This window comes from Perca flavescens, chromosome 4 (assembly GCF_004354835.1).
Source record: "Perca flavescens isolate YP-PL-M2 chromosome 4, PFLA_1.0, whole genome shotgun sequence".
In the NCBI taxonomy this organism is placed as follows: Eukaryota; Metazoa; Chordata; class Actinopteri; order Perciformes; family Percidae; genus Perca; species Perca flavescens.
This window is the reverse complement of record NC_041334.1, coordinates 8,034,684-8,057,968: the sequence shown is the minus strand read 5'-3', so window position 1 is coordinate 8,057,968 and position 23,285 is coordinate 8,034,684. Positions and strand designations below refer to the sequence as shown.

The 23,285-nt window shown below is 38.4% G+C and overlaps 1 protein-coding gene across 1 annotated transcript in view; it reads right to left on the bottom strand.

The window, feature by feature from the left end:
• Positions 1–23,285, bottom strand: part of LOC114553537 (copine-9) — a 396,447-nt gene that overhangs the window by 287,851 nt on the left and 85,311 nt on the right. Inside the window, 1 exon segment of the mRNA XM_028574744.1 lies at positions 1,504–1,607. Coding sequence (XP_028430545.1) covers positions 1,504–1,607 — 104 coding nt within the window.

Below are 23,285 nucleotides of genomic sequence, written 5' to 3'. Positions count from 1 at the left end.
GGGAGAGAGTTCACCTCCACTACAGCCACAAATGCGGGCATCTTCTATCGGGAGGTGGATATGGTGGACGACGCGACACCCACACGAGCCGCTCCGCACTGTTGCCGACAACAGAACCATAAGAAGAGAACTACGTGGCTGCTGCTGGAGCCTACGGCGAGGCAGACGCTGGCGGACCCAGCTGCTGTGGACAAGCGGTATCTGGGCTACTGTACCAGGTTTGACTTGAGGACGCTGTATGGAAGTTTTGGAGCCAAGCTTTGAAGGAACAATTAACCAGACTGTAAAAACATAATGAATGCTGACTACTCAGTTTATAGTCTATGTTTTGTTGACATTTAACCGGGCTGAAAAGAGCATGATAAATGCTGAGGACACTATATGTAAGTTTTGGAGCCAAACTTTAAAGGGACACTTAACCAGACTGAAAGTACATGATAAATACTGGCTGGTCAGTTTAAGGTCTATGTTTGAAAGAACATGATGGAGGCTGTCTGTTCAACTTATACTCTGTTTGTTACTCCAACTAGATTGGTGTGTTTTTCACATAGCTTATTTCAGAATTTGATAGCTGGTAACCAGCTAGTTCTAGGGTTTTTGTAACACTGTTCATATTTAGCAGAAGTTCATCAGACCTGTTTCAACGTACCTGTGAATTTAAACAGGAGGTGTAATTGTGGGCTGGAGTTTACGCGTGTTGGGGTCTGCGGTCTCAGAGGGTTAGGGGATTTATTTAATTTTTTATAGTTTTACCACACTTTGCTCAGAGCTAATTTGGCTAATGGCTTATCATTTGCTAAAAATTTATCAGCAAATTCCGGTAGGGTACTCGAGACATGTATGCGTGTAAATTTTGAAGAAGGCTGAGCTTTCAATCCTTTCAGTTAACATCAGGGGGCTAAACGGGCCGATCAAACGAGCTAAATTCCTGGACTATTTAAGAAGGAAAAACATAGATGTGGTGCTTATACAAGAGTCACATTTACGTAAAAGAGATGTAAATCGTCTACAAAATAAATACTTCAAGGTTGCTGCCTCATCTAGTGACGACACCAAAACCAAGGGCTCCATTGTGTTGCTGTCGCGGAAATTCGCACTCACCGTAGACAAAAGTAGTAAAGACCTATCAGGCAGGATATCTTATATATTAACCTCATTGTTAAATGGAATACTTGAGCTTGCCTGATAAAAAAGTGAACATACAAATTAAATGGACAGACACCGACCAAACAGCCACATTACTGCTGTTAGTCAGGCGTGTTTAAACATACAATATGTAACTTTCTGCCGCTAGCAAAGGTTTCTATAGTTTCCATATCTCATTTAGCATCATTTTTCGTAATTTCGCCACCAAAGGGACGTCAAACTAGGACCAAAGGGAATTTTTTCGGGTTATCGAGAGGTCGGAACAATTGAGCGTCGGAGAAATGGGCAGTCCCTGGTATCACAAAGAAAGGAGACAGTGCTGCTGTAGAAGGAAAATATGGAGATGTTTCCACTTACACATCAAAGCGCAGGTTCTGCTTCTCTTCAAAGAAGAAATCAAGGATAAACTTCCTCACAAAGTCTGGGTTCAGCGTGTTATAGATCACTTCTGTCCGACCAAACTAGTGGAAAGAGAGAAAAGAGATGGAGAGGAAGTCAACACATACTGTTCAATATGTACATAGTTAGGAGAGAAAAGCAAAAACAGTGTTGAAGGGTAACTCTACTGTTGTGTTGCTTTTTTTGTAGATTATGACGTTCTCAACCAGCAAACATTTGAGAGAAAGCGACACACTTTAAAGCAGTCCAAACTTGATTAAGGCCCTGCTCAAACTACTCAATTAGTCATACAAGTGTCTAACTGAAAGGGGTTTCATTCTGTTAACAAAAATTGTCATTGCGCGGTGGACTGGAGTAACACACAACTAATTTGTTATGCAGAACAGCTTTGTGGGTTTGCATCTCCAAGAAGGCGCTGTTGAAGATGGCTGGCTCATTGGTAAGTTTTAGGCTACAGCATATTTAAAATGCTATTGCTGGGCTATGTACAGTTATTTAAAAACATCTCACCATTAGGTGATCAAGGTTACCTGCTTAAGCCATGGCTAATGACCCCCCTAACCAATCCCAGGACCCAGCAGGAACAGACCTATAACCGTGCCTATGCACGCTCAAGGGGCACAGTTGAGCGTGCAATAGGCCTGATGAAAGGGTGATGGCTGTGTCTGTCCAGCACGGAGGGGACACTGCAGTATTGGCCTGAAAAAGTGTGCATAATCATCATGGCTTGCTGTGTGCTACACAACTTGGCCATCAGGCAGGGCATCCTTCTGCAGGAACCCCCCAGACCAGACAGCCCTATGCCCGACGCAGTGGCTACCACCTCCTAATGCCGCTGCTATTCAGACAAGACAGACGATCATAAAGACATTTTAGGTAAGTCTGGCCATTGGACAAGCTCAGAAACATTAAATAGATGCATCTCATTTTGTGTTTGGCAGCATGGTGAGAAACTGAAACCATATTAGTGAGTTGATGGTTTATTTGCAATTGTATTTGGGCAAGAAGCAATCTGTTTAAAAAACTCGTTGAATTGATTTAATACATTTGTTATGTGTCAGTTGATCCTTTATGTCATTAATGGATTTTGTCGTTTCCTCTTGATTTTTCAGCACCACCACGCTCAGCACTTTTGGCACACGGAAGGGGCAATGCTCGGCACCGGCTCCTCTGGCCTTCATGTTCATCCGGCAACATGGGTCTCGCTGTTAGGGACACATTTTTTCACATGAATTTCATCGAGTTTATCCTACAAACGATTTAATTAAAACACATTGAAATATATTTTTTGCAAATACTGCCTATTCCAGTTGATTACTTTTACCTTCAGTTTGGGTGTTAGATGGCCTGGCTTGTTCTATTGCAAGAACGTCAGTGTCACCGTCCTTGAAAATCCCGGACAGAGCTTTGTCGCCAATGATGCTGGCAATCTTCCAAGGGGGAAAGTTCCGTTGTTATTTGTCTTCCTCCAGTTACGCACATTTCTCGTCTGTGTGCTATGCTGTTTTTTGGCCAATAATTTCATGTCAAACCATTTTTTTTTCTAACTGGTTGAGTTCTCACCTCAGACCCAACTGAATTAACTGCATTGGTTACCTACCCCCATGCAACAGTTTTTCTTTTGTTTGTTATACCTTCTGAATTGAGTGAACCAAACAATATTCTTTGGTTGGCTTCAACCTCTACTAGTACCTCGATTTGTTTATTCGAGAAGTTGCTCTTCTTTGCTCTCTTTGCCATTATTGCAGTAAGGGAAAAAAACACATTCATGTGGTTCATGTGGTTCATGTGTCGTTACCATATGTGGGAAATTGGAGGCGTTTCTGAATGCAAATTGCCTAAGCGTGAACGAGCATGGTGGTTAAGAACAGGTGTAATTTATCAATTTTGATAACTTACTATTTGCGTACGATTGGCTTGGGCAAGTCTGATAAATACAGATTTTTTTTGTACTTAAGCACACTAAATTTCATTCGCAAGAACATTTTCTACGCACAGTTGGTACATTTTGCCCCAGGTATTTATACTATATACTGCACTTTGAAACTTGATGGCTGTTTGAGTAGTCAGTTGTTGCTAACAAAAATACTTTGTGTCTGAAACAACATCCAATCTAAACACTGTATGATAGAAAATCAAGAGTATGCCTTTGTTCTGTTCCATGGGGTACGTTGGAAGAGGAAGGCAGGGTGAGCTGCAGGGGATATATTCGGAATATCCCCACCCTGGATTCTGCAGCCAATACTGCAAATTAAAGTAAAATAAATATGCTATTTATGGGCTCCCGGATAGCTCAGTTGGTAGAGAGGGCACCCATACATAGAAATCAACTATATAAAGCTCAAATATGGACCGTTTTATGAAAAATGTATGGCTAATTGCAAATTTAGTAAGACTGTGTGTCGGAGTTCAGCGGCCGGTGCTGCCTGTGTTGCTGCCTCACCGCCCGACCTGCCTTACTTCACAGACCCCTGTTGTGATATAGATAGAGCTCCGTCATGGCTGGCAGCCCACAGCACTCAATACCTGCGCAAAATCACTGTTTTTTGGGCTAATGGACTACCAAACGCCGCTGCCCTGACAGAGCTCCAGGTCCTGCAACTCCCCTCTTACTGCTAGCTAAATGGCCCCTGTGTGAGAGTGAGAGCGCAGTCAGCGAGCTTGTTACACCAGCAATCTCTTACCACAGTTCCAGTTAATCTTGGCTGGCTGCCAGCTGCCGGCATAACTAGAGTATCTATATTTACAGTTTGAATTTCACGCCATCTACCTAAATGTCTTATAAAGCTAACAACGGTGTCCGATTTCAAGTTAATGAATATTTGTGAAGATTAGGGGTTTCGTTAGCTGCGACTGTCCCTTCAATCCTAGCTATGTGTAGCTACAAATCACGGATAGTTAGCTTCATTTTCGGCGTAATTCGAGTATATTTACAGTTTGAATTTCGTCACAACCACTTATACAACATCTACCTAAACGTCTTATAAAGCTAACAACGGTGTCCGATTTCAAGTTAATGAATATTTGTGAATTTCAGCGGAATTCTAAGAGGAGTCTAGCTAGCTCTCATTGATAGAGCTCCATCCAGCCGCAGGCTCTATCAATGAGGCGTTTATTTCCCCAATCGTTTGTTTAAATAACTCAACACATTATAATTACACACATTATAAGATTAACTGGAACCTGTGGTAAGAGATTGCTGGCGTAACAAGCTCGCTGACCGCGCTCTCACTCACACACACGGGCCATTTAGCTAGCAGTAAGAGGGGAGTTGCAGGCCCTGGAGCTCTGTCAGAGCAGCGGCGTTTGGTAGTCCATTCACCCATAAAACAGTGACTTTGTGTGGAGTGCTGTGGGCTGCCAGCCGTGATGGAGCTCCATTTACATCACAGCAGGGGCCTGTGAAGGAAGGCAGGCCGGGCGGCACAAGCAGCACCGGCCACTGAACTCTTTGAGATCTGCGCAACCTATTCAGAAGACTAAGCTGACCTCAGATCAGTTGTGTAGCCTATGTAAATGTTGGGGCGTGACAAACATAGAGACTAGAGCCTAATGAGGAGGAGCCGCCGAGTTGACGTCAACTAGGCGGCTTGTTGAGATTTGCCCATTTTCAGAGGCAGTTTCAAATTGTGAGATTTTCAGAAGAAAGAGGTGTCATTGGGATTTTGAGGTTCTATGTATGTCCTAGTTACCCACTAAACTATTATTCAACTATGACAAGGTAAAATCGGTTTTGCATTCTATCACCCCTTTAAAATAAAATAGGATAAACGTAACAATAAACAATAAACATGTTACACTCTTTCCAAGACTCCTTTTAATTTCTATATGAGTATATAGTCTATATTGTTTTCACACTTATCAGGGAAATTGCTGCCAATAGCCTACAATTGCTTATCCTGTTCTGTGGGCACTGGCACATATAAGATATGACTTTGTTACAGCAGCTCAAATGCACAAGATTAGCAGGAGTCCACAGATCCTGCCACCTGAGACACACAATACCACAGAGTAATATCTCTTTGTATAGCGGAATAAGGATAACCGACTACATACTGAACGAGATCCAGGGTACAAGCGGCCGAAATGGGTTTCCTCAGGAGGGTGGCTGGCGTCTCCCTTAGAGATAGGGTGAGAAGCTCAGTCATCCGTGAGGAGCTCGGAGTAGAGCCGCTGCTCCTTCGTGTCAAAAGGAGCCAGTTGAGGTGGTTTGGGCATCTGGTAAGGATGCCCCCTGGCACCTCCCTAGGGAGGTGTTCCAGGCACGTCCAGCTGGGAGGAGGCCTCGGGGAAGACCCAGGACTAGGTGGAGGGATTATATCTCCACCCTGGCCTGGGAACGCCTCTGGATCCCCCAGTCGGAGCTGGTTAATGTGGCTCGGGAAAGGGAAGTTTGGGGTCCCCTGCTGGAGCTGCTCCCCCCGCAACCCGACACCAGATAAGACAAGAAGATGGATGGATGGACTACATACTGTAACAGTGGAAATGAATACATCAAGTGGGATTTGATACATTTCAAATAATCTTTCTAACATTACCATAATGCTGAGATACAATATAATAACGATCACAGAATGGATTTTTAAGTCTGCCTCGTTTTTATCTGTCTTATAGACGGACATATTTTGTTCATTGGCTACATTTATTTTCTAAACTGGCATATTTTAAAGTATTTTAATCATTAGCATGATAGTCTGCCTTTATCTTATAGACAGAATTTTTTTCTGCATGTTTACCGTTACTGTTTAGTTACAAAAACACCTAATTTGATGTATTGGGCCAATACATCAAATTACGAAGAAGACATAACGCAGTAGACGCAAGGTTTTATTTAGAAAAGTAGCGATATTTGAAACGTGAAACTAAGACCATTGTGTAAAACAAATTGAAATATTGCCTCTCATCGATGATATGAATAATTCACAAAGCCATTGTTACAATTAATATCCTACACAAACACCTGTTCAGTGAAAAACAGACTGCAGTGAAAAACAGACAAAATTAAAACAAGATTCTGCCATAAATTCTAATTAAATACATTTTTCAAATTAAAAAAATCATATGTTCTGTAAATGCATTGTCATGTTATGGAATTTATTCTCATGAATAATACAATAAACAGTACAAATAATGTTTACACTGATGCTGTTTTCGATTGCCTCCGTCTGGCAGAGCACATCGTTTTAATATGGTCATCATATGATGCTGTATATACAGTATCATAGTGGTTTATACAGTTTTTATTTGTATGGCTTTAGTTAGTTTTATTTATGTTTTAAATGTTTGTTTTATTGTAGGTCTAAACCATGTTTTAACCATTGTGAAAGGTGCAATAGAAATAAAGTTTTACTTCTGTAATTACATGCTCCTTGGGCAGAACTATTTGTCATTTACAATTAAATAAATTCCCACACATTTAGCTTTTTAGATACAATCAAATTGATGGGTAGAAGAAGGCATGCAATGCGTAATGACAGGAAGAAAGAAGACTTGCTGGCAAACGAGGACGAGTGGTCTCAGAGCCGGTTCCGACTTCATCGAACGGTCCTGTCGGCTTGGTCAGCGACATTAACTCGTAGCAGCCGTTGGAGCTTCCGAGCACCGGGCCTCCACCACTGCAAACAGGGTTTTTAGCTTTAGGAGAACGCATTTTATCTGTTAGGATGGACGTAGACACTTTTGCGTTATGTAGTTGACCCGCAGTAGTGAATTGGCTGCAGTTCTGGGCGGATTGTTGCCATGTTCTGATTGTTCGCATCTCAGCTCCACCGAGACAAAATAGACATGCCATTTCAAAAATCTTTCATTTATTGTCAGAAATATCACGTTTTCCTACCAACGTAGACACTTTGGCGTTATGTTGACCCGCAGTGGTGAATTGTCTGCAGTTCTGGGCGGGTTGTTGCCGTGTTCTGATTGTTCTCATCTCAGCTCCGCCGAGACAAAATAGACATGCCATTTCTAAAATCTTTCATTTATTGTCAGAAATATGTTTTCAAAAGCATCACTTTCATCAAATTTTATGTGACATATTTAGACTGCAAGCAGGCACATCTGAACAAACGAGCAGGCTTATGTGCCGGGGCTGAGCCCCGGAGAGCCCCGGCCCAATTTAACCACTGGTTACAGAGGAGCACTCAGAGAAACCACACCGTGATAGTCCCATGTCAAGGGGGTAAGCTCCGGTGTCCCGTGGCAAAAACACTTTCTCGGTTTAGTGCTAGTTGTTTTTTTTGCATCAACTTTAAAGCCCATGTTGCAGGTTAACGACCACTGTCGATTAATGGGTACATAAAGCACTCAAGATGTGTATATCATTTTAAAAATATCTCCAAATAGTGTTAAAGGCCAGTTTTTGTCGTTTTTGGTATTAGCGGGGGGTTTTAACGCAATTCGGTGATGACGTCACATTGGGGAGACTAGCCTCAGCCTAGTACTAGAACTATGGCGACTGACTGGGATGAGGAAGAGGTGGAAAGAACCACTAATAACATGTATGACCTGCAGCCGTATAATTACAAATCTGTCGGACGTGAGAGGGCGAATGAGGAATTGCCGAGAACTGATGGCTGTCAAAGCCAATTAAAAACATGGTCCGAGGAGTGAGTGGAGAGTTGGTGAAGTGTCCTGGTGAGTTGCTATCATTTTGCAACGCAGCAACAAACGCTGGAGCTAGTCTCCGAACAGTAGTGCTCGCAACAACGACATATTTTTTTTACTGTCAGTGAATAGCACCGAGTGAAAGTCAACGTTTTCTTTATATCTAGTAACAGTGATCATGTCGTTAGTTCATATAAGTAAACTTATCTAGATCTAGAAATAGAAAGCATCATGCTAGTTATGCCCCCCACCCCCTAAGATAATGCCCATTTAAATCTTTCCCCCAATGTTGTAAACACTTTACTGATTAGATATTCCACGTTTTGATGGTACGTCTACTAGCTCCAGTAACAACATATCTGCCTAGTATTTATTTCTAAGAATTCACCTCTTCTTCCGGTGAAAATGTTGGTCTGTCATCTCCCCAACATGACGTAATGCAATGCATTGTGGGGGAAAGGAGAATCATTACAAACTACTTTTTCGTATTATATTCCGTTTTGTGATGCCCAACAACATCAAATACAATGGATAACAGTTTAAATGTTTATTACCAACAAGCAAATTGCACAAATTTGTTGGAAAATGAACCCTGCGACACAGCCTTTAATATCGGACCATTTCTTTTTAATTTGGACCATGGTCCGACCTCATGAGGCTGTGGCATTAACTGTGTCTGCAAAATGTTGTCACTCTACAGCTTTTTTGCCCACACTGTGCCCTCCAAACATATTTTTCTCTTTTCCACCTCTCTAACAAGAACTACAACTTCACATTGAGTGAAAGTACTTTGCTTTGTTTTCCTCTCTGCTCATGATGTCGGTATGGATAAATATTAACTTGGGGACCAAGTTAATGAAACCACTGACTATTTAAGGGAAATTATGGGCAAGACATGAAGCCGCCAAAGCTGCACCACATTTGGAGTTGATTGTGATTTATAAAGGGAATCGTAGGAGGTGCGGGCGCACGGTTTTGTAAATGCCAATATTTCTGTGCGTACTCACATTCTATGTTTCGTCTGATGCAAATTCGCTGCACAGTTTTATAAATGAGGCCCCAGATCTGCTGTTCGCTGACCTTGGTGACTTCTTTTGGCCCCAGGGTAAAAGCTATAATGTGTAGTTTCTGTCTCCCCCAGGAGGAATTCGAAATAATGACAACAAAACTGTTGCCACGTCCACATGATACTTCCTTCTGTGACCGCAATCTTCTGAACATAGCCATTCTGAGAAATAGAGTTGTGTGGAGCTGATAGTCTTAATTAGCTTTGAAGCAACTCATTTGGCAATGGCTTGAATGTAACGGACGTTCATTAATATCAAAAAGTTACGCACTAAAGCTTTAACCCTTGGTGCGGTTCATTTGGGCAGGTGTGAATGCAGCAATCACACGCTGATGCACACCAAAAGCGGACCAAACAAGCGTACCGAGACCTGCTAGATGAAGTGGTCTCGGTACGCTTTTGTTTGTTTGTTTAGCAGCTTATTTTGGATGTTAAACAACAGAAACACACAGGAAGTCATGAAAAAAGAAATCGATTTATTGCAAGCAGAAAATAAAACTCTGAAGGCAAACATCGCTGACTGCCAGAGTTACAGCCGAAGATGGTCCCTGAAGATTCACGGCGTGAAGGAGGAAGATGGAGAAAATATCAGAAGCAGAATCATCGAGATCTTGGGTAAAGTGGCTCCTAATATTCGTGACAGCCTAAAGGATGGGGTCGACATCGTCCATCGCATCGGGCAACGACGACAAGACGGCTCGAATAGATCAACCATCATCCTTTTTGCAATGCGTCGTTTTCGTGATGCTGTCTGGAAGGAGTCGAGAGGCTCAAAGTTTCTTCTGGACAACAACTTAAGGCTCACCGAAGCACTGTCCCCTGAAGAGAAAGCAGCCAGAGAGAAGCTGTGGCCCTTGGTGAAGAAAGCGAGAGAAGATGGAAGAAGGCTTCTTTTCGCGGCCTTTTTGTCTTCATAAACGGAAAGAAGATTGATTGTTCAGAGGTAGTATAAAATGTCTATGCAGACGTAGCTAAGTCTCATCTAACACTGAGAATAGTCATTCAAGCTGTTTGATAGCTACTTAGGTTACTAAAAAATATACTATTGCAAGTATGCTACTAAATTTGCACCTTATCATCTCAGTGAAGGTAGCCCAATTCACACCTTATTGACTTAGTTGATTGTGGAGCAAAGCCGAATTTTTTCCTTGTGCTCCCTTTTTGTTTTTTGTTATTGTTGTTTATCTTCAAGGTAATTTTGATGTAGTTGTCATAGAAGCTACATTCATGGGCACAACAAAAAGGAACTTTAACCCTATTTTCTGTTGGAACCTTGATATTTTCTTTTTTTTTCTAAAATGCTATTTTTCTCTTTTCAAGCAAAGAAAAAGGGAAAAAAAAACAAAAAAAAAACACAATCCCTTGATTAGTCCAACCTAAGATGTTATAATTTTGAATAGTTGGTTGTTGTTGTCTTCTTTAGATACATGGGGTTGACCCAATGACCTTTTTTCTTTTTACTGTTCTACTATTGTTTGATTTTGGTGGACATCTATCAAATCTCGGTTAGCATACTTAGAATTAAAATCCATGGTCCTTTTCTTGACTAGATATATCTATAATAATACTTATCTTTAGGGTGAAAACAAGCTTTGATGGCTGTGGCATCACCTTCTCTGTCACTATCTGTTATGCCAAGTTAAAAGGTTGTTAAGCTCCACCTCCTTTTTGGTGGATTTTTTTTAGCACTTTTCAGGTTCTTTGGTGCTCAAGCGATTTACAGGTATTCCTTTTTTCATAAAAGTTTTTGTATGGATTTTATGTTTAATTCTCTAAATGTTATGTCTTTAAATGTCAGAGGTATCAGGGATATTACTAAGAGGAAAGCAATCTTTCTTTTATGCAAGAGAACTGAGGCTGATTTTATTTTACTTCAGGAAACACATTCTTGTGAATCAGATGCCAAATTCTGGAAGACTCAGTGGGGTAATTTAGCTCATTTTTGCCATGGTACTAATCATTCAGCAGGGGTTTTAATTTTATTACATAAATTTAGAGGGGATATTCTTGAAACTGTCTCTTCTCAAAATGGTAGATGGATTACGTTGATAATTAAACAAGACAATGCTATCTTTATTGTTTGTAATATATATGGGTTTAATTCCCACGCTTCTAATAAGGTCTTATTTACTGAAATAGCATCCAAATTGAAAGATCTGAATATTAAGTACCAGGGTTCTTTCATAATTCTTTGTGGAGACTTTAATGAATGTCCTGATGATGAGTTGGATAGAGACCCCCCTAGGCTTAGTCAATCTTCACAGTGCAATAACCTTGTGTCATTTCTATGCTCCAACCTTTCCTTGACTGATGCATGGCGTTTCTTCAATCCCAGTACCAAAGACTTCACTTGGTGTAACAGAAGACTGACTTTAAAATCTAGAATTGATATTTTTTTGATTTCATCATCTATCCTTCAATTCGTGAAAGAAGTTAATCATCTTTATGCCCCATTAACTGACCATAAACAAATTATTTTGAAATGAAGTGCTACTCAGGAGTCATCAGGTTGTCGAGGGTATTGGAAATTCAACAACTCTCTTTTGAAGGATGATTCCTTTAATGACTCTATCAAAAAACTAGCAAAAGAACTCAGGATAAAATGGGAATTCTTTAAATACAAAGCCAGATGTGTTGCGGTTAAAAGAAGTAAGGAACTAAAAAAAGAAAAAAGTAAGGTAGAAGCTGAATTGATGCACAAACTTCACCTTTTACTGACAAAAATAAACATTAATTTGGAAGAAGAACTCGAAATAAGGAAAATCCAGCTACAGCTGGACCAAATGTATCTAGACTTGGCAAAAGGAGCATTCATTAGGTCAAGAGCCAAATGGCTTGAAGAAGGGGAGAAGAACACCAGTTACTTTTTTGCTCTTGAGAAGAGAAATTTTAAAAGAAAATCTTTATCTGCCCTTAATATTGACGGAGTTCCTTCTAAAGATCCAAAGCTAATTTCTAATTTTGTCACCAAATTTTATAGGAACTTATATGAATCACAATTTAATGCTAGTGATTGTGCAAATTTTTTGAATAATCTTCAAGCTTTCATCCCTTCGATTGATGAGGAATTTAAATCACTATGTGAATCTAACCTGTCAGTCAATGAAATTAAAGATGCACTTTTTTCAATGAAGAAGGGCAAATCTCCAGGAATCGACGGCCTATCTGTTGAATTTTATATACACTTTTGGGAATACCTTCATAACTCTCTAGTATGTATGTACAAAGAATGCATCAATCACGGGGAGATGACAGCTACAATGAAGCAAGGTATCATATCTCTTATCCCCAAACCTGACAAAGACCCTCTCTTAATTGATAATTGGCGTCCTATCACTCTTTTAACATTAGATTATAAGATATTGGCTTTAGCTTACTCAAACAGACTGAAAAAAGGGCTAGACTCTATTATAGCTGAAACTCAAACAGGTTTCATGAAAAATCGACATATTAGTTGTAATATCATACTCATATTAGATCTGTTGGATTATGCAGATGCAGTTAAGTCTGATGCACTCATTTTGTTTCTAGACTTTTATAAGGCCTTTGATACAATTGAACACAAATTTCTCTTACAGTCCCTTAATGTGTTTGGCTTTGGTAACAAGTTTGTAGACATTGTCAGTATGTTTTATAAAGATATTAATAGCTCGGTTATAATTAATCTCAATACCTCTAAAAGATTTCAAATTAATAGAGGGGTCAGGCAGGGGTGCCCTATCTCGCCCTTCCTATTTATTTTGGTCTCCGAATTATTGTCGCTTAAAATTACATCTGACAAAAATTTTGAAGGAATCTCAATATTTGGTAAGGAGTTAAAAATTTCCCAATTGGCAGACGACACTACAATTTTCCTAAAGAACAAGAACCAGTTAGATAACTCTATTCACTTGATAGATCAATTTTCCAAGGCTTCAGGTTTAAGATTGAATATGTCCAAATGTGAAATCTTATCTCTACATTGTTGTGATGATCGTGTTATTGAAAATATCCCAGTTAAGGACTCTGTTAAGTATCTGGGGATATTTATAACTAGAAATCTTATTGCTAGGCAACATCTAAATTTTTCAAGTAGAATAAAGAAAACAAAGAATATTTTTAACATCTGACTTCAAAGGGATTTGTCTATTTTGGGTAGAGTTCTCCTCTCTAAAGCAGAGGGTCTATCTCGTTTTGTGTATCCATCTTTATCCTTATTCGTAAATAACTCATCAATCACTGACGTAAATCAAATTTTTCTGGATTTTATTTGGAAAAATAAGTCCCACAAGCTAAAGAAAAATGTACTTTCCTGAAGTAAAGCAGAAGGAGGTCTTGAAGTCCTAGATTTCAGTGACACTGTGAACACCTTTAAAATTAATTGGTTAAAAAGATGTCTTAAAAACCCTGAGTCAATTTGGTACTTTATCCCAAATTACATTTTTAACAAAATTGGAGGGCTTTCCTTCATTTTAAAATGTAATTTTATGCCAAATAAATTGCCAATTAAATTATCAAAATTCCATCAGCAAGCCCTTTTAGCTTGGAAGCTAGCCTTTGTCCACAATTTTTCGCCAAGACAAGACATTCCTCTGGAACAATTGTAACATAGTCATTAGGAACAAATCCTTATTTTTTCCTAATTGGTTCCATAGAGATTTAAACCACATTCTTAATCTTTTCGATGAATCTGGTGATATGCTGTCCTATGAACAATTTATTAATGTACACAATTTTCCAATTCCTTTCAGAGAATTTAATTCCTTAACTCGTGCAATCCCAAATGGTTTAATTCTACTTATAAAAAATTACTTAACCTATGATGCACATGTTATATCACAGCCTTTACTATCATTGGATGGAATTGAAGTAACACACATAAAATGTAACAATAAGCATATTCGCCAAATTTTCCAGAGAAAGAATGCTGTTGTACCAAGGGGCAAGTTTGTGTGGAGTTCCAAAATTATAAACATAAATTGGAGAAAGGCTTGGCTTCTACCGTATAAGTATTGTGTTTCTAACAAAGCTAAGGAAGTTAACCTCAAAATTTTAAATAACATATACCCTACTAATCACCTTGTTGCTAGATTTACTGACATTGACTCCTCCTGTACATTTTGTAAACATAGTAGTGAAACAATATCTCACCTTTTTTTGATTGTGAAATTTCCAAAAGATTTTGGACAGATTTGGAGTCTTACTTTTTTGAACCCACCAACTCTATCTACTCCTTTAATCTTAAAGATATTATCTGTTTCTACAATAATTCAGATAATGGTGCTCTTGAGTATCTTATAAATTTTGTTATTTTGTATGCAAAATTCTATATTCACAAGCAGAAATTTTCTAACTCTTCTCCTAACTTTGTACCTTTTCTCATAGAATTTAAATCTCTACTGAAGTCACTTAGAACGTTGGATAACAAAAAAAGTATTAAAATTGTAGATACTGTAGAGCTTTTTTTCCCTGAAACCTCTGACTAAATTGATGTCATGTACTTTTTTTTTTTTTTTTTATATTGTGTATGTGGTATATGTGTATATATATATATATATATATATATATATATATATATATATATATATATATATATGTGTGTATGTATATATGTATTTGTTTATGTATATATGGGTATATATATGTGTAGGGGTGTGTGTATGTGTTTGTTTCTATATATGTATTTTTTTAAATTTTTTATTATTTTTATAAGTTTGTAAACTTGTTGTTCACGTGCTATTATTGCTTACCTGATTTTTGTAATCTACATTTTGTGAAAAAAAAAAAAAAAAAAAAAAGAATATTTCCACGTTGTACGTGAGAATTTACACAATAAAATACTAATAATGAAAAAAATGTGTTTTATATTTAGCACTTTGATTTGCCTTATATAAACTATATAAAAAACCTACAGTTGAGTGTTTAGAAATACAGCCTAATGGCTTGTTTGACTAATTTGCATTTGTTTTGAATTGTACTGTTGTGAAAAACAATAAACTATATACAAAGAGAAGCATTTTTTATTTTATTTTCCATACATAGTTATTTAAAAACGCAATTTTCTAATTTTGCAGTTGATGAATATTAATAGCAAAGACTAAAGGGGAAAAACATGAGTATATTTATGTGTGGGACTTAGTTTGATTTAAAATCACACTGCATTATTAGTTGTTTTAAATAAATTACTTTTTTAAAATATCAATTTATGGTAGGCCTAAAATATTCATTATTATATTCAGAAGATGATCCTCATATCAATCACCGTGGTTACGGCTTGTAGCCATCCTAACCTTTGTAGCCTTTACTGAGACTACCTTTTCAAAATTAAGAAGGGACTAGTTTTAAGAAGCATTTTCAGGAAATTAAAAGGATAAGCAGATTGTTACTGAGGTTTTTGTTCACTGAGTAAGATGTATATAGCTTTGTTTGGGTATGTATGGTTCCCAACCTTTTTTCCTTGGTGCCCCCCCCTACTCATGTCTAAGAAAAGCTGACCCCCCCCCCTTTGAAACTGAAGTTGAGGTAACTCTCAAGACAGAGCTGGGTCAGAGGATATCAGAGGTCATAAATGATGAACCAATCCATCGGCTCTGCTCCTATAGGCCCATTGGTGTTCACATGGACAACATGCACCTTTGGCTGAAAGGCCCATGTTGAAAGTGTGTGTTATCATTTAGAGCAGACACCCACGGTGAATCAGATGGTTTATGTTATACAAGGCTGCATTACAGAGAATTTTATTATGACTCTCATGAAGGTTGTGTAGAGGAATAGAAACCAGTCTCTCCAGGCAAGCACACAGAATATGGTCTGCTCTATCTTTATTCTCCATGCCAAGTATGAGCTCTTATCCTCTGGCAGAAGATATGGGTAAACTTAACATTTCTAAACTATAAAAACATTGATGATGATATAGGCCTAATTTGGACCTACCTCAATTAAAACTTTAAATAATGTTGCTTGAGATTGAGGGTGTGCAATAGCTTCATGATAACAAAGCATTGTTGTGTTGCTCTTGTCACTGTTTGTGAAAGATGAGCAATAGATTGTTGCTGTGTGATGTGCTTCAGTCTAGCCTATATCACTTTGTTCATGTTGTTTTTTATTTTAAGTATGTCAGCTGTATGATAAAACAATATGTCAAGTGTTATTTGTGAAGCATTTGAACTCAAGGCAAATATCCCTCTGGGGACAATAAAGTATCTCCTGCTAAGTGGTCTCCATGATGTGTAAAAATTAAAACGTTGTCGTAGGACTATAGCAAACACATCGTTGGAAAGGTCTCAACCTGGAGAGGAACATATGTCAGTCTGAAGAGGATACATTACTCCTGCTTTGAAATATTGACCTCTGAACCTTGAACCCAGTACATGTATGAAGGCCTGTCATTTAGCAACAGAAGGTTCTACACACATAAAACCAGCTGTTATAGAAAGCTCTGGACCTCAGCTGTCATGTAGATATGGTCACCAAATTACCTACTGTAAGCACTGTCAAATATGGCAATAAGCTATTTTCACCTATTTAACGATTTGATTTTTAAAATCTGATGACACCAGTGTGTTCTCCATCCCAAAAAACCCCTGGGTGTATCCAAAATTATACACTGCCAACTTCTACTTATGAGAAATATTCCAATATACTTTAAAACTACAACTCCCATAAGAAACGCAAATACATGAAACTGTATTTTATTATTATAACTATCTTTATTGTTTAACTCCTCAAATACAACATTAGAAAAAAACATCAATATTACGAATATTATATATTTTTATCTTCGTATCCGCTGAGCGGGACGTACTACGTCACTTCCGGAGTTTTCCGCGGATTCGTTTAAACGTTATTATGGTTCATAACTTACTGGAACAAAACTGAGCTACGTGTTGTTGCTGGTGACACAATTACTGACTGTATATATGTATATTGAAGCGATCCTGGCGTTAAAGACCAGCTGATCGCTGCCCGATTCTTTGAAATTAATAGCCGCATTGCATTGGGGGATAGGACTATCGGCTTTGAATGCGTCCTGCTCGGATCATATCGTAATGTTCTGTATTAGCCTATACTGTAATATTTCACCGGTAATAAGACCGAAATAATATTATTAAAGTAAAGAAATTAATACAATGATAACATCTAAATAAATGTTGATAGATGTAGCATTATAGTTTAAAAAAATAAAATCAACAAAAAAGCAATCCAGCTTCCCTGGCCGAAATATACCGAAATAATAACATAAAAAGAAATACATATAAACCATGATAATATCTCGTGAATAATGTTGATTAAAACAGCGGTTATTGGGCTAAAAATACCAATAACTGTCACAGATTTCGAGTTAAGGGGCGGGGGGCGTGTTTTTTTCTTTCGTCGATATCCGACGGTGAGGGAATAACATGAATGTCTATCTGACGGACCCCCTCGTCGAAAAATAACGTCAAGGGTACCCCTATTTCGTTGAAACTTGACACCAGGGTCCTTGACCATGCGTCATACATTTGACGAGTAGGGAGTGAGACTGTGTTGTCCCTTTTCTCCCATTCATTTTGGAGGGTCATCCAAAATGTATTGCTGGTGAAGGGAGGGTCAGGTCTATTTTGACTAAAGGTCCCAAAACTCCTCCAGTGGCCCCTTAAATAAATAACGAACAGTCCCTAAAACAAAGTTTTTTTTCTGAAATAAGGCATACTGGCATAGTAACCCAAGTTATGTTATTTTTGACCCAACTCCTGGGTTAAAAAGTGACCAACTAATTTCTGGATTATTTCAACCCAGAAAATGGGGTTGTTCTTTTGACCCAGAAGTTGGGTTATATTAACTACAATGTTGGGTTATTTTAACCAAACATTTGGGTCAGGTATTTAACCCAGAAGTTGGGTTATATTAACTACACTGTTGGGTTATTTTAATCCAACATTTGGGTCAAGTATTTAACCCAGAAGTTGGGTCAAAAATAATAACCCAATTTTTTGGGTTAAAATAACCCAGAAATTAGTTGGTCCCTTTTTAACCCAGGAGTTTTTTTTAGTGTGTATAATAACTGATAATCTTATCAAAAGACCAAACATGCTGTGTAGTGAAAGAGGGTTAAAGAGGCGAGGGATTACATATTTACACCTAACACGTATATAGAGCTGCCTATTTAAAGCATTTATAATTCCCATGAAGTAATGATTAAACATGATTTGATTGTTTTGATTGTTTGATTGCTTTTTAGCAGCAGGTGTCAGAGCCAGATGATCCAGCTGTTCTTATATTCAAACTTATCCCAGCTATAATGTGAGTGTTTGACTGACTTGATTGCTATCTGTTTTAAGAACATTTTTATTTAGTCAATGGGTGCCAGCCAGGTCTCTCTTCTGACATCTAACAGCCTTAGTTAGGTTACGTTTTATGTCAGTTGTATTTTGTTAGGATATAAAATCAAACCACACAAGCGTGCACATATTAAAATGTACACCATATATACATTGAATGACCTTAAAGTTTAAAGTTATAGTGCGTAGTTTCTGTCTCCCCCATGAGGAATTCTAAGTAATGACATCAATTCTGTTGGTGTATCCACATGACACAAGCCTTCCGTGATCGCGCTTCACCCCCACCCCTCCTCCACACAGTTGCTACGTAGCCAAGGAGGACACGGACGATTAAGAAAAACATGGACTTTACTTGAGTTTCAGTGCGCGGAAGTCACGAACGACACCCATTTCTAAACATGCTGAGAAATACAGAGAGAGTTTTGTGGAGCTGATAGTCTTAATTAGCTTTGTATCAACTCAATGGCAATGGCTTGAATGTAACGGACATTCAGTAATATCAAAACACTACGCACTAAAGAAATCAGCACAAACACACAATTCAAGGGTCAAATCAAATGTTCAAATATTTAACACAAAAATAATCAAAGCACTCAAAATCCAGTAAAAAAAACGTATTATCCAAAATCCCACAGTAGCAAAGTCCACAAATCCAAAATTTGATCTACTTGTTGAGCCACTCGTGATTGACTAGTTATGCTTTCAGAGACGGTGAGGGGGTTCAAGAGCGTTCCCTGTCTGTGGAATTTTCTAAATGTTCATTCAACATTAAATACAGACCCATCCGTCGCTTTGTGTCCATTCGCTCTGTAAAAATAGAGGTGAGCAGCACGGCTGGTAAGTGTAGCAACTTTTTAGTGGACTCGCTCTGCTGTGGGCAGTGACGTGTTGCATCCGTGCTCTACCTCCGATGAAGAGCAGCGTACAGCCACTTCTCTAAACTTTGTCAGAGACCAGAGGCACAAATGGGCCTCTGTGTCTGTCAGACGGTATGAATGTGATACTACCATATCAGCAGAGCAATAACATGCACAGCAGATTACATTACAGATCTCCAAATCTCAGAGAACACAGACGGGAGGAGTTCTATTTTGAATGTGCACAAAATTGTAAATCTTGCTGAAACACATCTGAGCTATTGAAGTCCAGGGGTTTATAAATGAATTAAAATGATGTATGATTCACATGAATAAGTGCCACATGCACATTTAAAGAGGTTACTTCCCCAACAAAAAACGCAAAAGAGGAGGTAAGAGTAAATTAGGCCTACATGTGTGTTGACTCAGCAGAGATAACATTAAATTAGAAAAAGTTGATCGTTGAATAGAATAGTTGAAAGTAATACAGAATGCCTGAGGGCCTTATTTTTCTATATTTTCAATTGTTTCCAGCATAAATTGATGTAGAAAAGGGTAGAAATAGGTGCATAAAAATTCTCTAACCTCTGCATCTCTAAATGCTTGCAGACGTTATTTAGCACCTAAATGAAATAGTCTTTCTTTTCCCAAAAATACAGTAAGTGGGGCAGGATGAGGGCCAAACATTACTGGGCCTTGGCACAAAAAAAAAATTTGAGAAAGGCTGTGATATAACACATGCACAAAATGAGCAATGATGTGTCTTTTGTCTCGCTGTTGGTATTTTTCAGTCTATTTTCTGCTGGACCTTGTGGTGGGGAAAGGCCTTGATTGAAGGATGAATTTCCCTCACTGCCTAATCTAATGAGGTTTGGTCTTTGGCCACCAGTCCCCCTGGTGCCCAAAAATGGTTATTTCTATTTATTTTGTTTTGAAGGATTAGAATGTATGTAAATCAGTGGTTCTCATTCTTTAAAATGTCAGTGGTCCAAGTAGATCCCTTTGGTAGACCAATGTTAATTTAACTTTGGGACCCTGGTCCCTACACTGAGGTGTGTGTGTGTGTGTGTGTGTGTGTGTGTGTGTGTGTGTGTGTGTGTGTGTGTGTGTGTGTGTGTGTTGAGATTGTATTTTGGTATTAATGCAACTTTTACTGTAGTTAATCTAACAATAATGTCATACCTTAAACCCTATGGGGTCTGGGAGCTGTGGTTAACCTAAAAGAGGTCTAGAGAGAGCTTTTTGGTTAACCTCAGATTATCTAATACTAAATTATATAGAGTCTCCAAATGAAGTTGTTTCATTGTCAAAAGTGAATTAGTAAAACTGGAATATGGACTGATGTTCTGGTTGCATTAAAGCCTTGTCCTTTAGAAACCTTAAAAACAAAACAGACCAAAGTAATACACTTGGCCTGGTACCGGGCCTATCGGACTTCACAGTTTTTATCCTATATGTAACTGGGTTTTTGTATGGTTCCATCAAACTGTAATAATAGAAACGGTGATTGCAATTTCATTACATCATTACAAACGTTAAATGGTGTTTTCTAGGATCTGAAACTACTGTTAAGCCCACAGAACCAGGCAAGACATTAAAAATTCTTCAGGAGCTGTACAAATCCAAGCCTAGACCCAATAATAAGAATGTTGCCCAGCTGTTGGACCTGAATACCAAGCAAGACGGGCATACATTAACTCTGATGTTCTTAAGGAGCAGGACAGGCCTACCAAGATTCTTCAAGCATATCCCTGCTTCAGAGAACTGGATCATGTAAGCAAATTAAATTCTTCCATAAATTGCATATATTGGTTTATTGGCTATATTTTGCAAATACTGTTTCAAGTTTTGGGACAAAAAGTTAGGACATGCAAGTGCGACTATGCTTCACATCCTTAAGGTATGATATGTATGCATGTATGTTTCATATTACTTGATCATATTCTCTTAACAGTGAATTGTTTAAGTGATCATTTTTGTTTTTCTATTTTTGTTTCAGTCTGCAGAAGACCCCAAGAAGACCCCAGGCGAGACTACTCTCCAGCCCTGTTGTGATTGTCTGTGAAACCAAATGAAGCTCAGCGTAAGTTCTTACAGGAAGACTTCATATTCCTTTTTTTCATTGCTCATAATGATCAGCTGTTTCATGGTATGTCACTTGTCAGTAGTAAGTCAGATCCAGCTGTGTTGTGTTAGTTACACCAATCAGAGTCGGCCATTTGTCACAAGCCTATCACAGCATGACATCCTGCTTTAAATCTGCTCTCTACTCCGCGGTTGTCAGTTGTCGTTTCAGGAATAGAGTGCGTCCCGCCTGCTCCCCTTCTACCACCGGTGGTCTCGCCCACGGCCTTGGGTATCGTCAGCGCTTGGCTGTCGATGGTTCCTCTGCACCTTCATCACCACCACCAGTGTCTGGACTCCATCAGGGGATATGTTTGGGTTTCATTAACCCTTTATGACATTTGGTTTCGATGGAGTCCAATCTCCAGAGACTCTTAACTGTTTCATGTTTGTCTGTACAATAAATATGTTCATATTTGCAAGGAAGTCTCTCCTGATTAAACTGCATACTGGCCATTGGAACCATGCTTGTGCTGATCGTCCCAAAGGAGGACCTCTCTGTCAGTGTGCTGTACATCCTTGCATGCTACTACACTTTTCAGCTTACATATCCCAAGTGCATTGCCACATTCCTCTCTGTGCTGCAGACAGAAGTCCTCATGGACTCCATCCATGACCGAGATATGACTTTGTCATATAAAAAAGCTATGGCTGAGTGGAAGAAGTTCATTACTGAATAGGCTTGGACATTAGTAATAATATAGATGCCCAGCCCCAATACAAGTGTGTTTTGGAGGAGCTGTTGTTGTTTTTTCAGCCTCTTAGAACGTATGACACGTTGCTCTGTCAGATGCTTATAGTTTAATTTTACCCATTCAGCTTTTCAGCCTTGACCAGTGGGCTTCATGTATGCTCTGCTGATGTGCACATACAAAAATAATAAAGAGGTGATAAGATATTTGACTCCTTTATTTTTTAGGCAAGCCTTTCACATTTTTTATTACTGTCCGGATTACAGATTTTTAAGCTTTAATATGATATGTAAATTGCAGGGATTTTGTCTTATTTCAAGAATTTTGTAAAGAAGTAGATGCTACATTATAGCAAATTATACTACATATTGAGAAAGAACACCTTAACTGCTTGTATTGTATCAAGAAAATAATGCCTAGTGTGTAGCTTTATGACAAGATTATGGCACTAGCATTTACTCAATTTAAGAACATTTTCCAACATATTGAGAAAATAATTCTTATATATTTTAATTGTATTAAGGCAAATGCACTTGTTATCAGTGAGACCACACTAGTTTTAAGGTATCTGTGAGTTTGTTGAGGTTAGATATTTTTTCTTGTTTTAGAAAATCTTGGCAAGTCAGATTTTCTATTTCTGTTGGCAGATCATTTTGCTTATTTTAAGTAATATTTACCTAATATTTGTACTTTTTTTCTTGTTTTTTTTAAGCCGGCTTTTTGCACTGTAGGCCTATATAAAGACCTATACAAATGTTTCTATAATGGTTCTAACAACGGAAGACTGGTCAGAGACCAATATAACTTTTCAGATGATTTATTTCTTTTCAGTAAAGGATCTAGTATCTTACTCTTCCATGTGCATTTCATTAGCACACAATTTGTGTTTTGTCCAGTGAACTGGGACTATCCTAATTGTACATCCTGTTTTTGATCTTATATTTTGGTGGGGGGAAATAACAGATGAATGTACATGTTTATAGTATGCATTGAGTTTATCACTTAATTATCTTCATATAGTTTCTAGATTTCAGCGTCCACTTTCTTCAGTGTCTTTCTTTTCTATGTCCATATGAGTATGAGGGAGCAAAGCATATATGTG